Here is a 14,028-nt window from a genome sequence, read left to right on the forward strand (position 1 = left end):
TGTCTATTAGACTCAACTGATATCTTAAAATATCTGATTAGTTCTTAATAGTGTTGGCAGGTTAGAATCATATTTTTTAAAAGCAAAGTATATGTAAACATAACTTTCTGAATTCACTCATTGAGAGAACATATTTTTCCCATGTTATATAGACAAACAGGACAATGAAATGACCACCTGTTAGCTGCTAATGATGTTCACATGCCTTTTAAAAAAGTAATTCTGGCTTTATCTGTCTACAATCTTGGCAGCAAAACTTATGGGAACATCAAGGGCACAGGAAGCCAAAGGCAGAAAACTGACAAAAAGTTTGTGCTTAGACTAGTAATAAGGAAGAGGATACTGTGAGTCTCTGATTCTATGTAATTATTTAATCTCCAGAGGGTGACATGAAACTAAATGCATGTTTTAACAAACCTAAGTTTGGGTGTTCAAATCTAGGACTGAGATCAGAGGGGTTTCACACAGGGTATTTCCTACTTGAAAAAAATATTTTACAAAGCATGAAATATAAAATATGTCAATCACTATTTCAAATGCATGGTCTAATTTGATATTGTGTGAGTGGGTCAATCATTATGCCTTCCAAATGAAAATGAATACATACATATTGAATGAACTTAATTCAAAGTAATAGATGGATATTAACCATCCTACATTGCAAGAAACATACTGGCCCAAAAAAAAAGGCTTACAACTATACGTACTCACCAAGATTCAGAAAAGAAGCATTTTCTAAAATTAGAGCTAGGTTAAAGATTAAATTCTTATTTTAATAGTGAAATCAAAATTGAAAGAAAACACACAGCTTTAATTATTTTTGCCAATAACTTTTTGGGTCCTGATTCATGTTTACTGATTTCTATGAATCTTATTTGTAACATATTATTTCTATCCAAGTCTAAGGTTGATATAAACTAAGCTTACCTTTTACTTGTTCACTTTATTATAGTGTAATGGTTAAAAGTACAGGCTCTAAAATAAGACTGCTTGGGTTTGAAACATGTCTCCATAACTTGTCTTCGTACAAATTACCTTAGTTCTTCATGCCTCAGTTTTCTCATCTATAAAATAGGGTTACTAATAATATCTACCTCATAGGGTTGGTGAGAGGATTAAATGTATCGCTGTAAGACAAGCACTTGGAACAGTGTCTGGTGTACAGTAAATGTTTTATATTTTCTAGTTTTTTTTTTTTTTTTTTTTTTTTTTTTACTTCAAAGTAAAAGGTGAGTATGAAGTCATTGTACAACTAGTTACATTTTGAAATTAATAAATCATGTATCTCTTCCTTTGAGACAGAGTCTCCCTCTATGGCCCAGGCCAGAGTGCAGCAGTACAATCTCAGCTCACTGTAACCTCCGCCTCCTGGGTTCAAGCATTTCTGGTGCCTTAGCCTCCTAAGTAGCTGGAATTACAGGCGCCTGCCACCATGCCCTGCTAATTTTTGTATTTTTAGTAGAGACAGGGTTTCACTATGTTGACCAGGCTGGTCTCGAACTCCTGACCTCAGGCAATCCACCCGCCTTGGTGTCCCAAAGTGCTGGGATTACAGGCATGAGCCACTACTCCTGGCCTCCCTTGTTTTTAAGCAGGATTGAGTTTAAGCTCAAAGTAGAAAAATAAATTGTCTTTTCCAATTAAAAATAAATTCTAAAGAGAAGTAGTTAGTGTTCTATCTGTAAGATTTTTTTTCAGCAGTATCTTAAAACTTTTAAAGTGACTGTTACTCAACAGAGAATTTATTATCCTCAATGTTTCTCAAACGCATTTTTGCAAACCTTTATTTTCTCCATATATATCTTTCTTCATGTTTTAGAAACATCTTAAGGTCTTCTCCGAACCAGAAATTGTATCTAAGATTCCAGATCTGCTAGTCACTGCATCACATATTCTTTTATATGTACTACAAAATGTTTATATGATTAACACTAAATATATACTCCCAACTAAATCCCAATTCTGAAATCTTACCTTATGTCTCAAACCATGTGAAGCAAAAGAAGACAATGATCAGGAATGAAAGGAAAATATTCTTTAAATGAAATAACTCTAAACTGTACCATTATATGGAAAAGTCTTTTGAAATGGCATTAACTCTCCACAAATACACCATGCATTTTCTAGACATTAACATTGATAATCTTAAACTCCAACTTAGCATAACTGGCTAAGTAAATGTATCTAGCAGTTGTTGAAAATTATGGCATGGGATTTTGCATAAAGACCTAATTTCAAAAGGGTGCTTCTACTCTTAAGTTCTCATGCAATTTCTAGGTTTGTAGACTTTAGTAACTCAACTCTGGAAAACATGTTGTCACATATAAATAGCTTCTCTCTTCCCTATCATATGTGTATGAGTGTGTACATGTATGTGTATACCTATACATATATATCTTTCTTAGTGCACACATATGTATATGTATATATGTACATATATGTATATATTATATATATATATATATATTCCATTAGCAGCTCTTCTCAACTTACTGCGTTCTCCTTAAATTCAAAAGTTTAGGATGTCAGTATATTGATCTTTGGTCAGAGGGAAATAGCAGGAAAAAAATGGTGATTCACATGATTGGGGTCAGTCTGGTAGAAGATCCCCCCAAAATACTATAATTTTTAAGACTTTGGGAAATAGGTTTTCTCTGGTTCCAAAGATGTCTACCTTTTCTGAGACAGAGTCTTGTTGTGTCACCAGTCAGGCTGGAGTGCTGTGGTGTGATTTCAGCTCACAGCAACCTCTGACTCCCTGGTTCAAATAATTCTCCTGCCTCAGCCTCCTGAGTAGCTAGGATTACAAGCACATGCCACCACGCCCAGCTAATTTTTGTAGTTTTAGTAGAGATGGGGTTTCACCATGTTGACCAGGATGGTCTCAAGCTCCTGACCTCGTGATCCACCCACCTCGGCCTCCCAAAGTGCTGGGATTACGGGCGTGGGCTACCTTACCCAGCCAGATATCTACCTTTTCTTTCAGGAGGTTGAGACTCAAATAAACTCTGTGAGATATGTGTAACATATTTTAATAACCCTTTTCACTGAGGAAGAAGCAGTTTGGGGAATAGTTAAGAAAAATAGCCAAGATCACTATGTAAGTAGTGAGACCATTGTTTTTACTCTAAATTCAATTCTTTCAGAATATTAGAACTAGGTGTGACCTTGGAGAACATCTAATTCACATCTCACATTTTCTATCAGCCTCTCTGCAAGCATGTTTCTAAATGTTTCTGGTGGTCTGAAGGTGTGTTAAGTGGCATAGCCTGTTGACTTAAGTTAGACCATGCTGGTGGTCACTCATACCTTTTAATGTATGCAAATAAAATAGTCAGGATACCAGGGTTGGAGACGCTTGACATTTCCCACTCTCAATATCAATCACCAATCTGAACACCATGGCTATTACTCAGAGATTCAGAGGTTTGCTGTAAGCAGAGACCATGACCTTGGAACAATTATTTTCTCAAAAGGCATTATCAACAATGATGTGAGCAAAGTGCCCAGACTGCCCTCCAGTGCATGAATCCTTGGCCAGGAAATGGCTACGAATCTTCCATGAGTGTGATGAGTTTGGCTTAAATCTCATTTCAATGCATTTATATTTCATAAGCACTGCATTTAGACAAACTTAAAATGAGCAAGTCAAAGAAAATACTCACTTAAAGATTTTCTGTGCTCTGGTTTCTGTTCTTTTATATCACTGTTGTAGTGACTTAGCAATTCAGTGCTGGAGGATCTTTGGATTTTGAATAATTCCAGGTTTCTTGATGGACAACTTGAATCCTTTGGCTGGAAAGAGAAAACAATTAGACTGAATAATTTTACTAGAAAGAAAGGATTCTCCATATTGTTTTTTGTTCTATTTTGGTGTTTATGAGGAAATTTGAAGTAAGGTAATTATTTGGGGATAGGTCTTCTTTGCTAAGCTCGATAATCTAATAATAGTTTGTATATGTGTATGGTACTTACTAAATGATATGCACTATACATGCATTAGTCCAATCAATCATTACAACAATTCTATAGAGTAGGTGGTATTATTATTATCCTTATTTTCCTCATTAAGAAAATGAAGCCAAAATACATAAGTAATTTGCCTAAGGTCACACAGGTAGCAAATGATAGAAGTAGAATTCAAACTCTAGCAGTCTGGTCCCAGAGTCCATCCTCAGTGACAACAAACTCTGCGTGTATGAGTGTGTATGTATGTATGTGCACTCACACACATTCACACGCACACCCCTTTAAGGGGAATATACTGATAATAGGAAAAAGTACATTTGTTATTTTACTTTCTAAAATGTTAGTCCTAAAATGATTTAATGAAAGCCTGCAATTAAGTATCAAGAAAATCACACAGAAAATCTTTTACTATCATGTTGTATTCCGCATTAAGAATATTTCTTTCTCAAAATTTTGCAAATATTAGTGTCATAAAGTTAAATGTAGTTCTAGACACTCAGCATGAAATGAGTGGTTTTAAATAAGTTCATTCTTAGAAAACATACTCTAAATGTACGTTTTAGGATAATGTCTTGAAGTTCTAAATATGTAATTTTCATGAGAAGAACAATCTAGCTTAGCTGGAAGAATAAAAATCAGTACAAAGGGTTATTATTTATTGGTATTATAACAATGAGTCTTAAATACATTGATATTTATTTTCAGGAATATGTACTACAGACTGCATAAACTGAAAATGAAAAAAAAATCCGTAGTTATTAAGGGCTTGTGTGCTTTTTACAGCCTCCAGTAAATGAATGTCCACGTTATATCAGAAAAAAAGAAAGAATGCATTATACTTTTGAAAGAGAGAAATTAAATGACATTTAGTTTTACAAATCCTATCTGCTGAAAAGGTTTTTAGTGGATTCTATTTAAACTAAAAGAACTTAATATCTCTCAGTCCATAGGATCTATTTAAATGAGTGTGTGTGTTATATGCCTGAGCAGTAAGATTTAAATGACTACATTTTAATTAATAAAGGTAACAGCCAAAACAAATACATACCAATCTGTCAATTGCATTTTTGATAGCGTGGAACCAATCCAATATGATGAAGTCAATATCTGACTGTAGAAGGAACTCATTTCCTGATACTGTTGTGATCTGAAAAAAAAAAAAAAAAAAAGAAAAAGAAATAGGTAAAGAAACTATGTAAGATAGATCTCTTACATGTAAAAATCCTTTTTTAAAAAACACAGTTTAATAAACTGAAATATTTTCTTGTATTCCAGTAATTGTCTTTCTGGGAACTGGGAGCATTTTGAACTGCTCTCTATAAACTGTTTTTCATGTCATAACAAATACATTATTGTTTTAATAATAGAACGATTAAGCCAGAGTAGGGCTAGAGCTGAATTACTCCAACTTAAGGAGAAATAAGCCAGGAAGTTCAGAGAACTGCAGACAGTACACACTTAAGTCAGAACCCGCAGAAAAATGCACCCGGGTGTGTCAGAATTCATTCTGCACGTTTGCTTCTTTCCTGTCTGTCTTTTTCAAATCTAATAGTATCTCTATATTTGATTTCCTTTTATGGAGAGCTCTAAAACAGATTATTTACCAAAAAGACTAATTGCAGACTTCCAAAAGGTCATTCAGATGAATAACATTTGACTCTTTCTACTTTCTTATCAGAGATCTATAGGAAAGTAATGAAAAAACCAATTTCCCCACAAAAGGAGTATATTAAAATAAAAGTTCATTTACATATTTGAACCTCTCTGGGAGAGTATTTATCAAATGAACATCCAAGTTCCTGACTCTCAGCACTGCTAAGTAGTTGGCAATGTTTAGTGTGTAACTGTCCATTTTTCATTACAGTAAATCTTTTTCTCCCCAGACTTGTGAGAAAAGGATATGACCCTATAGAAACAGGGCAATACTCTTAGTTTCACACGTAACGGGCTACTTAGAGAAAAAATTGATTAGAGTGGGTGTGGACACGCTTTTTGTATTTGGCCATCCATCTGAACTGTGAAGATTTTCCCTTTTTATTATTGACTTTTTCTTGCAACAGGAAGATGAACATTTCCCAACTACCGTCACACAGAGTTCAGAGGTTTAGAGGACTGACATTTCAAAATACTCAATCAGGAGCCAGTCACCTCTTCTCAGCCTTCCTTGCTCTAAACAGGAGGTGAACGCTGAAATGTGGCACAGGTTCAGAAAATCACAAATCATGCTTTAGGCTATCTCTATAATTCTATCATTAAAGTGACAATTATTACCCCAAATGGCTCATTCTGAAGGCTTCAAGGAGTCTCATGGCTACATTTGATGACAATGATTTTGGGGTTTTGAAAGAAATCTGTTACATATGTGCATATATATTCATTTGTCATTTGTTTTTAGGAAAACTCTATAGAGATTCAACATTAATCAGTACTACAAAGTAACCATTCTTGATTGAGATGGGTTCCAATATCAAATGTTGTCTCTCTAACTATAAGGAGAAGAACTGTCTAAAGTGTATGCAATTATAAGAAGTGAAAGATTGAAAATAATAGGATTTAATTGCCTACACTAGAATTTGACAGATTACTGGGACCAATCATTTTCTCTCTTTTTAAAATGAAACTGCATATAAGAATAAGGATGGCTCAAAACAGTTTCCTGTTTTATGCATCCAGTAAAAGACAGCTAAGGTGATGTTTTCCTAATTATCTGAACACCATTGCAATGTTCTCTACTCAGATAAAGTTCCAAATATTTACTTTATAGAGTGTTGCCTAAGAAATAGTAATCTAAAAATATAAGGTCATTTCTAACACAAGAAAACTAGTAATGTCCTAGACCTCTACCTTCATCCTAATCTGTAGTTAAATATTTTGATTATGAATGTATTTCTAACATCACAATTTGTTAACACACACAAAGACAAATGAATTAGCCAAAGCACAATGTATAATATTTCTCTGCCAGTATAAATAAACCATTATTAAAATTATAAAAAGAAACAACATTTAAAAAGTATGAGAAACAAACATAATTAGATTTACTATGTTTTGAGGGTTTACGAAAGAGCCAACATAGTTCAGCTTTCAGTCTAGTAAATTCAAACAGTGATAAAATATAAGTACTTTAGCAGTGCATTTGCATTTTTGGTGCATGCTATGCAATGCAAAGGGGATCTTATATTGCTAACACAACCAAAAGCAAAATGTATTTTAAAAGTTCCTTTGTCCAAATATATTACTGCATTAATCATACATAATCAGTGATTTATGAATTCATTTTGAGAAGTTAGATCAGAGAGCTATATGAAAGCAATTCATTCAAAACATACTATCAGAGAGATACAGTTCACATCCTTTCCTCTGTCTTCCCACTAATCTTTCGAGTTACCAGGCAGTCTGGAGAAGTCTGCTACTGCTCTCTACAGTTTAAATGCATCCACTTCTTAATTACAGTCAGTAATTGACTTTGTTCTGCTCTATTCCAGTCACTCACAGGAAAGTAGTTTCAAAATCTTTGACTGGTAAAGCCCATTTAATTCAGGTTCCTCAACCCACTTTTTTACTTTACCTCTTTAGGATTTCTGATAAATGGTTTGCTGAATCATATTTGCACTTTGAACAATCAAATTTCCAACACTCTTGGGGAAAAAAGACATCAGTAAAGAATGTTAGCTTTGACTAAACCTTTTGATTGAACAACTTATGACAATCTAAAATGATGTGTAACAGACATAAAGGCTTTGATATTAAGCCATGTTAATGTACTCTTTCTATATGTTTTGCCTCCATGACAGATGCTGGGGTGAGGGGATGAAGGAAGAACTTACGGAAAACATAACAGGTTTAGATAAGAGCTGCTGGTCTCCACCTTGCTTAGAAACCTACTTTAGGTAAATGTTTCTTGGAATCCCCTCATCACCACCATGTTGTATTTTGAAGGAATGTATCAGGGCACCAAAGTAACCTTAATGAAGTGTGCCAGTGTCAACAATAAATATCTTTAAGTATCCATCTGGGGAAATTTGTCTTGAACTTTTTCATAATAAATAAGGGTCCATCTGAATTCTTGCTGGTAAGAAATATATGCCCAGGAAATTATTGAAGCGTGTCCACTGAGCAACATGCAGAGTGGGCACATTCCTTAAGGTTTTTGGGGATTAATTCAACAATGGTTTTCACGTGGGCTTAGAATAGTCTATGTCCTTGTTACGGTTCCTCTGAATATGGAGGCAGATAGATACAAGTCCAGACTTCACTGATGAAGAGCGAAGAAATTTGTGTTTTAGATTTTAATTAAATGGAGTTTTGTTATGCTAATTTAAAACATCTTAAAAGAGTTTTAAGTAGCATTTATGTTGATTTAAATATTGTTCTTTTAAATATTGTCAATTAAGTAACACTCATCAATATTCATTCTGGCAGTAAGATTTTATGCTATTAGATTTTAATTTAAATGAGAAATTAATGTGTAGAATGGCATTTATACAAATTTCTATACTTTTGTTTACTGGAATATAAACAAAACCTTTTTTAGAACTTCTTTTTTCTGATTATAAGAATAATACTTTATTGTGTAGAATTTGGGAAAAATAAACATAACAAAGAATCAAAATTATGCATAGCTACACAAAGTAAACATTGTAGGTATTTTAATTTAGTTATTGCCAATCTTTTATAAGTAATAACCAAACAGAAATAATGATCAATGTTATAGATACATCTCATCAGCAAAACACATCTGATGGTAAAATATTATCAGCTTCTTTTCCAAATGACTTCAGATGCACATGTGGAGATTACCAAAGATGTAAGAGATAATGAGTGACATGGTACTTCCCTCTGTTTGAGAGCTCCACCCTTCCGATTGCAGAATAAATCCCACAAATAATTTCATGTACAGAAGAATAGAGAGGACGCGTTCATGACAGAACATCCTATTAATCATTAACAATGACTGATTAGGCATCCATTAAGTACAAGGCACATTGCTAGAAGCTAGGGAGACACAGCCCCCACCCTCAAGGACTCAATCTGTTTGGATAAAGAAGACACATGAATATACAGATAAATAACATTAGAAAATGGCTCCTTCTGAGTACCGATGTGAGTGGCACACACAATGCTCATGTCAAGATTTCAGAGGAGTGAGTAGTTACTGCAGGCACATTTACATCATGAAAGTATGCATAAAGTGGTGGTCATGATATGTTATTCTTTAAACGTTGATTGTATCAGAACTTCAGTATATTAAGGATATGAATACCACCACTTGGTATGCAAAGTGATATCAGCTTTAATGATCTCAAAGCACGTAATAAACATTCTCCAAATGCAGCTTTCCTCCACTATCATAAAGTAATTTTGCAAATGAAGAAAATGAAGCAAATGAGGAAAATGAGAATGCCATTCTATCAAATTGGCATCATTTTAAATGATAGAATTAAGAGATTACAAAGATCTTGATTTCTAGTTCACTAGTTCTCAGCAAACAGTTGTATACAGTCAAGAACTGTGTGTTTGAACAGGAAAAGGGCCGTGATAATTTGGTTTCAGTTATGAAATTTGGAATAGCAACTTTAGACAAAGTTGCTTCTTTCCTTGCAGTTAGGCTAAAGATAGCCCGATTTTAAAAGATCATGCAAAATCCTAACTCTGATTTTTCTTTCCAAAAACAAGCACTCTCTTGCTATGAAAAAATGTATCTAAGACTGAATTGGGTTATCTAAAACTCCTTCAAATCCTAGAAAAGACTAAAGCAATCCTACACTTGAACCTTTCACATTTTGATTAGAATCTAAGGAGGGATTATTCCATCTTAATGAAACTGAAATGGTATGTAGGAAATGTATAATAAAATATGCCCAATATCCAAAGAGCCCTAAAACATGTTAAATAATATGGTTACAGTGGTTCTAGAAATACGTAAATAAGAGGAATGGAATTTAATTTCTATTATGTTTAGAGATACTTTGGACTTCATGATATAATTTTTATATTTGAATTAAATTAAGTAAAAATAAAAAGTTATATCAACATACACTGAGTTTATGTGAAGTGAATATGAATTATTTTTGTGATAATTTTGTCCATATCTGTATTCAATACTCCTAGCAGGAAATATACATGATAGGGAGATACCGAGACCTAAAATCGAAGTAATAATGCTTTAAAAACCCACACAGATTCACATTTTTTTCATCTTGCATCACTCAACATATAACTGATCAAATGAAGGTTGTCATGGTTATACTAATAGCTAATTACTTGGTCTCAAAGGTGTTTATGACCACCAAAGAAATTACACTATCAGACTGAACGTCTGTCTCAAATTACAGTCTAGTTTGAGTAATTCCTAACATTTTTCTTAACATGTTGAGCAAAGTTAAAATAAAACGAAGGGTAAAATATCAGTTAGATGTAAAAGGTCTTCAATTTGCCTTTCCAAAAATGTTACTTGTTAAAGCATTTTGTGAGAAAGTATCTGCCTTGTGTTCCCAATGTTGCTAGATGTTAAGTAAATATATGCTGATTACAAAAAAAAAAAAGTTGCTTTGGCAACTCTCTTATTAAAATGCATTTGTAATCCCCATCTGTCATGAAAGTTTTGAAAAGTTTGTTTACTTTGGATAGCAGCCTTATCCAGGGTTACCCTAGCAAACAATGATAGCAGTCTTCAAAAGTTGTATGAGGAACAAGCCACTAGGGATCCATTTTTGTTTTAATTGGCAAACACAAACACTTTTCTGGTCTGTCAAGAAGATCAAGCTAATATGCATGGAGGGTGTTATATTCTCAGCTTTGGGGAGCAGTAAAGCTCCCTTTATTTAAGTAATTTAAATGATAGACTGCAAAAACTTTGCAAGTCAGAAAAATGTTTTATACTTTCTTAGGGAATATTTGTTTTAAGCAACGGAAAATGTTCTACATATCTAAAGATGTTGAACCTTATGTTATAATTACTCTGTTCCTTCTAACTCCGTGAAATGTTCCTAAATCCACATGCTACTAAATAAGTCAGGCCACCAATGGATCCAGCATTTCCACAACTCCCCCTATGTTAACAAATGTGCGTTCATTAGTTTCCAGATGTTTATTGGATATGTTTTCAATAATGTTTGGGGTTGATTGATTTGCATGTACATTTATTGGAACCCTCAGTGGTGTCATCATATCAAAATAACCTGCCCATGTAAGCAATTTCTTATTTAATGGAAAGTAAACAAATGTCGGGTTACATACACGACAGACCTACAGTGCATTCCAAAATCTAAGGTTTAAGGCCAACCTTTCAAGAAACAATGCTTTTTAAGTGAAATTGAGCTGTATTCTGACACCCAAATAATTTGGTCCATGCATTCGTACAACAGAGATTTGTTCTGCATAATAAAATGGGCCCTGTAGTGCACATTCACACCCCATATTACTTGCCTACTCTACCTTTCTGTTTAGTAACAAATATCTAAACCCCAAATTTCATTTCAAACTAACATGCAAAAAAAAAAAAAACCCCTCATGTTCAGTCTTTTATTTGTGTTAAAATATTTTAAGTACTGAGAAACAGTCTTCTCAATATTCATGAAAGAATACTATCTAAGTAATTAGTAGATAGTTTAGCAGTTTCCACAGTTTTGCAGCAGCTATACCAAAACTTTTGCCTGTGGTGCTCATATGAAAAACGACTCAAAAAGAGACTAATCGAAGCTGTTTGTGTGTAAAGATATCAACTTAGACTTTTATTGCTCTTAATTTTTAAACTCGGGGGTTGTACTTGTCTGTAGGTAAATGAATCATCCTGGGACTTGTCACCACCAGTCACTCCCTGCCAACCACAGAGCATCTTCTTGCCTGAGCTATATACACTGTGTTCAATTACTCACTTAGTCACAGTCACATGACACCTGGGAATCTGCTGTCCCCATCGTTTTCAAATTGGAATTTTTATTATTACTCTCCTTCTGTAGGCAATGCTCAATTTTAAAAGTTTTAATAAATTCAAAGGTGTAACATAAATACATAATCTCCCTTTCTTCAAGATATACTGAATTCTTGTCTCCATGTACATACCTTTTTGACCCATGAGAAAACATTATGTATGTTTACAGTTTAATGAAAATATCATGTATACTATTATGAAAATTTTTTATGTATTTTACTATTTACACTACCATCATCTCTTATGAGAATTTAGTTATAATATCCTTTGCTTTCCTGTCTCATCCATGGTTTTCCTTCAAATCCGTACTATATACTGCAGCCAAAGTGATCCCTCTGAAACTTGGATATGATCATCCCATTCTTCTGCTTGATATCATTCTGAGGCTCCCCACAGCTGTTGCAGTGCAGTGCAAACTCTTTAATTTGGCCTGCCAGCCCCTGTGTGCTCTGGCACTGACCCACTCTGCAGTTCCTCTGCTCTACATTTTCCTCCGCATTTCTACAATCCAGCCATACTGATTTTTTTTGGGTTCCCCAGCTGTCCCATACTCATTCTCATTTCTTCCCTTAGAGCAGGTTGTTCTTGCTCCCTAGACACCTTTGACATCCTCTGTCATACCATTCAAATCGTTTGAGATGTCACCTTTTCAGTAAAGGCTTCTTTGAAATAGGTATTCCCCCAAGCGCGCTCATAACATCCTGCTTCTCCTTTATCTCAGCACAAATTGGTCTACGTTGCAATGCCTTGTTGGTCTTTCTATTCCCCCAACTACGCTCTAATAATCCTGAGGCCAATGGCAATTGTCTACATGCATAGCTGAACAACAGACACGTAAGGAACACTAAGAAAATAACAGACAAATCTTATCTACTTTATTCATTTTGGTGAATGCATTATATTACATTGTTTGATATGCCATAATATATTTAACTCATTCTCTATTGTCATAAAAATTTGAAGGTTACAATACAATTGCATTCTTTCAGGTAATATAAGTAATGTAATACTGATGTCTACTGAAAACACCACATGAGAGTAGAGTAAGCAAACTATTTTGAAGATTGATAATGGCAGTCTGAAGGCTATATTTTCCCAGCAGTCAGCAAGTCCTAGACATCAGACAATAGGATTAAACTTGGAAGGGCTGGGAAGCACAAGAGTCATATTTCAATGCATATCCCTAAAACAGAATGTTCTTGATTATATTCCAAAGCCACCCAAGTATTTTACAGGGATCATCTATACTAGATCATCCAAGACTCTCACCCTAAATATAGGCTTTTGTAATTGGGAGTTGATAGTATGGGAACTGGAACATAAGTTCAAAATTTTAAAGAGCTAATACTTAGGTAAATGGGTCAAGTCTTTAGAGCACCTCAGTGATACAAAGATGCTCACTTCTGTCCATCAGCATTGTAGCCATTAATTTTACAAGAACATTGTTAATATTAATAAATAAGCAAACTGTGGGAGGAGGTAGCAGTAGTTATGTTGTTAATAATTTTATTTAGAAGTATTACCTAACTTTATGATACAGTGACTTAAGCAGAAGTAGGTATTGTTGCCACTAGTCTCTTATTAGTAAGTACTGAGAGTGCACAACAAGAATAAAAGATGTTATAGTATGTATCTTTATGCTATTGTAATGTATTTGGCCATGATTATGAGTGTTTATAAAACATTTAAGAATTGTTCCATGTCTACTTACATTAATGAGAACACCTGTTAGCTTTAGTGCTGTACAGACTTATTTGCATTAGATTCAGGTTTTCACATACTGTATCTCACTTTTTGAAACAATTAGATGCTTATAGAGAAATACAGCTAAGTGAAAAACAGCAGCTTGAATCCCTTCCGGCTCAAGACAATTCAACTCCAGGTTTCAGTGAAAAACAAAAATCTGCTCAATTACAATACTACCACTTAGAAGTGAATGTAGGTGTATTTCATAATTTTACATTCAGAGAACAGAAGATACATATGAAAATCTGTGCTTTAATCTTCAAGTTAAATTATAGCCAAATGAGGCAGTTTCCAGACAAGGATGCCAACAAATAAGGAATGGCAATGCCACCACAACATACGTTCTCTGTGATCTTGGGGACTTGCTACCCAAAGTTGGT

The 14,028-nt window shown here is 34.2% G+C and overlaps 1 protein-coding gene across 3 annotated transcripts in view; it reads right to left on the reverse strand.

The window, feature by feature from the left end:
- ARHGAP15 (Rho GTPase activating protein 15) overlaps nt 1-14,028 on the reverse strand; it is a 638,248-nt gene that overhangs the window by 322,719 nt on the left and 301,501 nt on the right. For all 3 annotated transcript variants that reach the window (XM_030916186.1, XM_010353830.2, XM_030916185.1), the window contains 2 exons: nt 5,018-5,116; nt 3,666-3,795 (listed from right to left, as the gene is read on the reverse strand). In XM_030916186.1, the coding sequence (XP_030772046.1) occupies nt 3,666-3,795; nt 5,018-5,116 (229 nt within the window). The remainder of the gene's footprint in view (nt 1-3,665; nt 3,796-5,017; nt 5,117-14,028) is intronic.

This window comes from Rhinopithecus roxellana, chromosome 14, assembly GCF_007565055.1.
Source record: "Rhinopithecus roxellana isolate Shanxi Qingling chromosome 14, ASM756505v1, whole genome shotgun sequence".
In the NCBI taxonomy this organism is placed as follows: Eukaryota; Metazoa; Chordata; class Mammalia; order Primates; family Cercopithecidae; genus Rhinopithecus; species Rhinopithecus roxellana.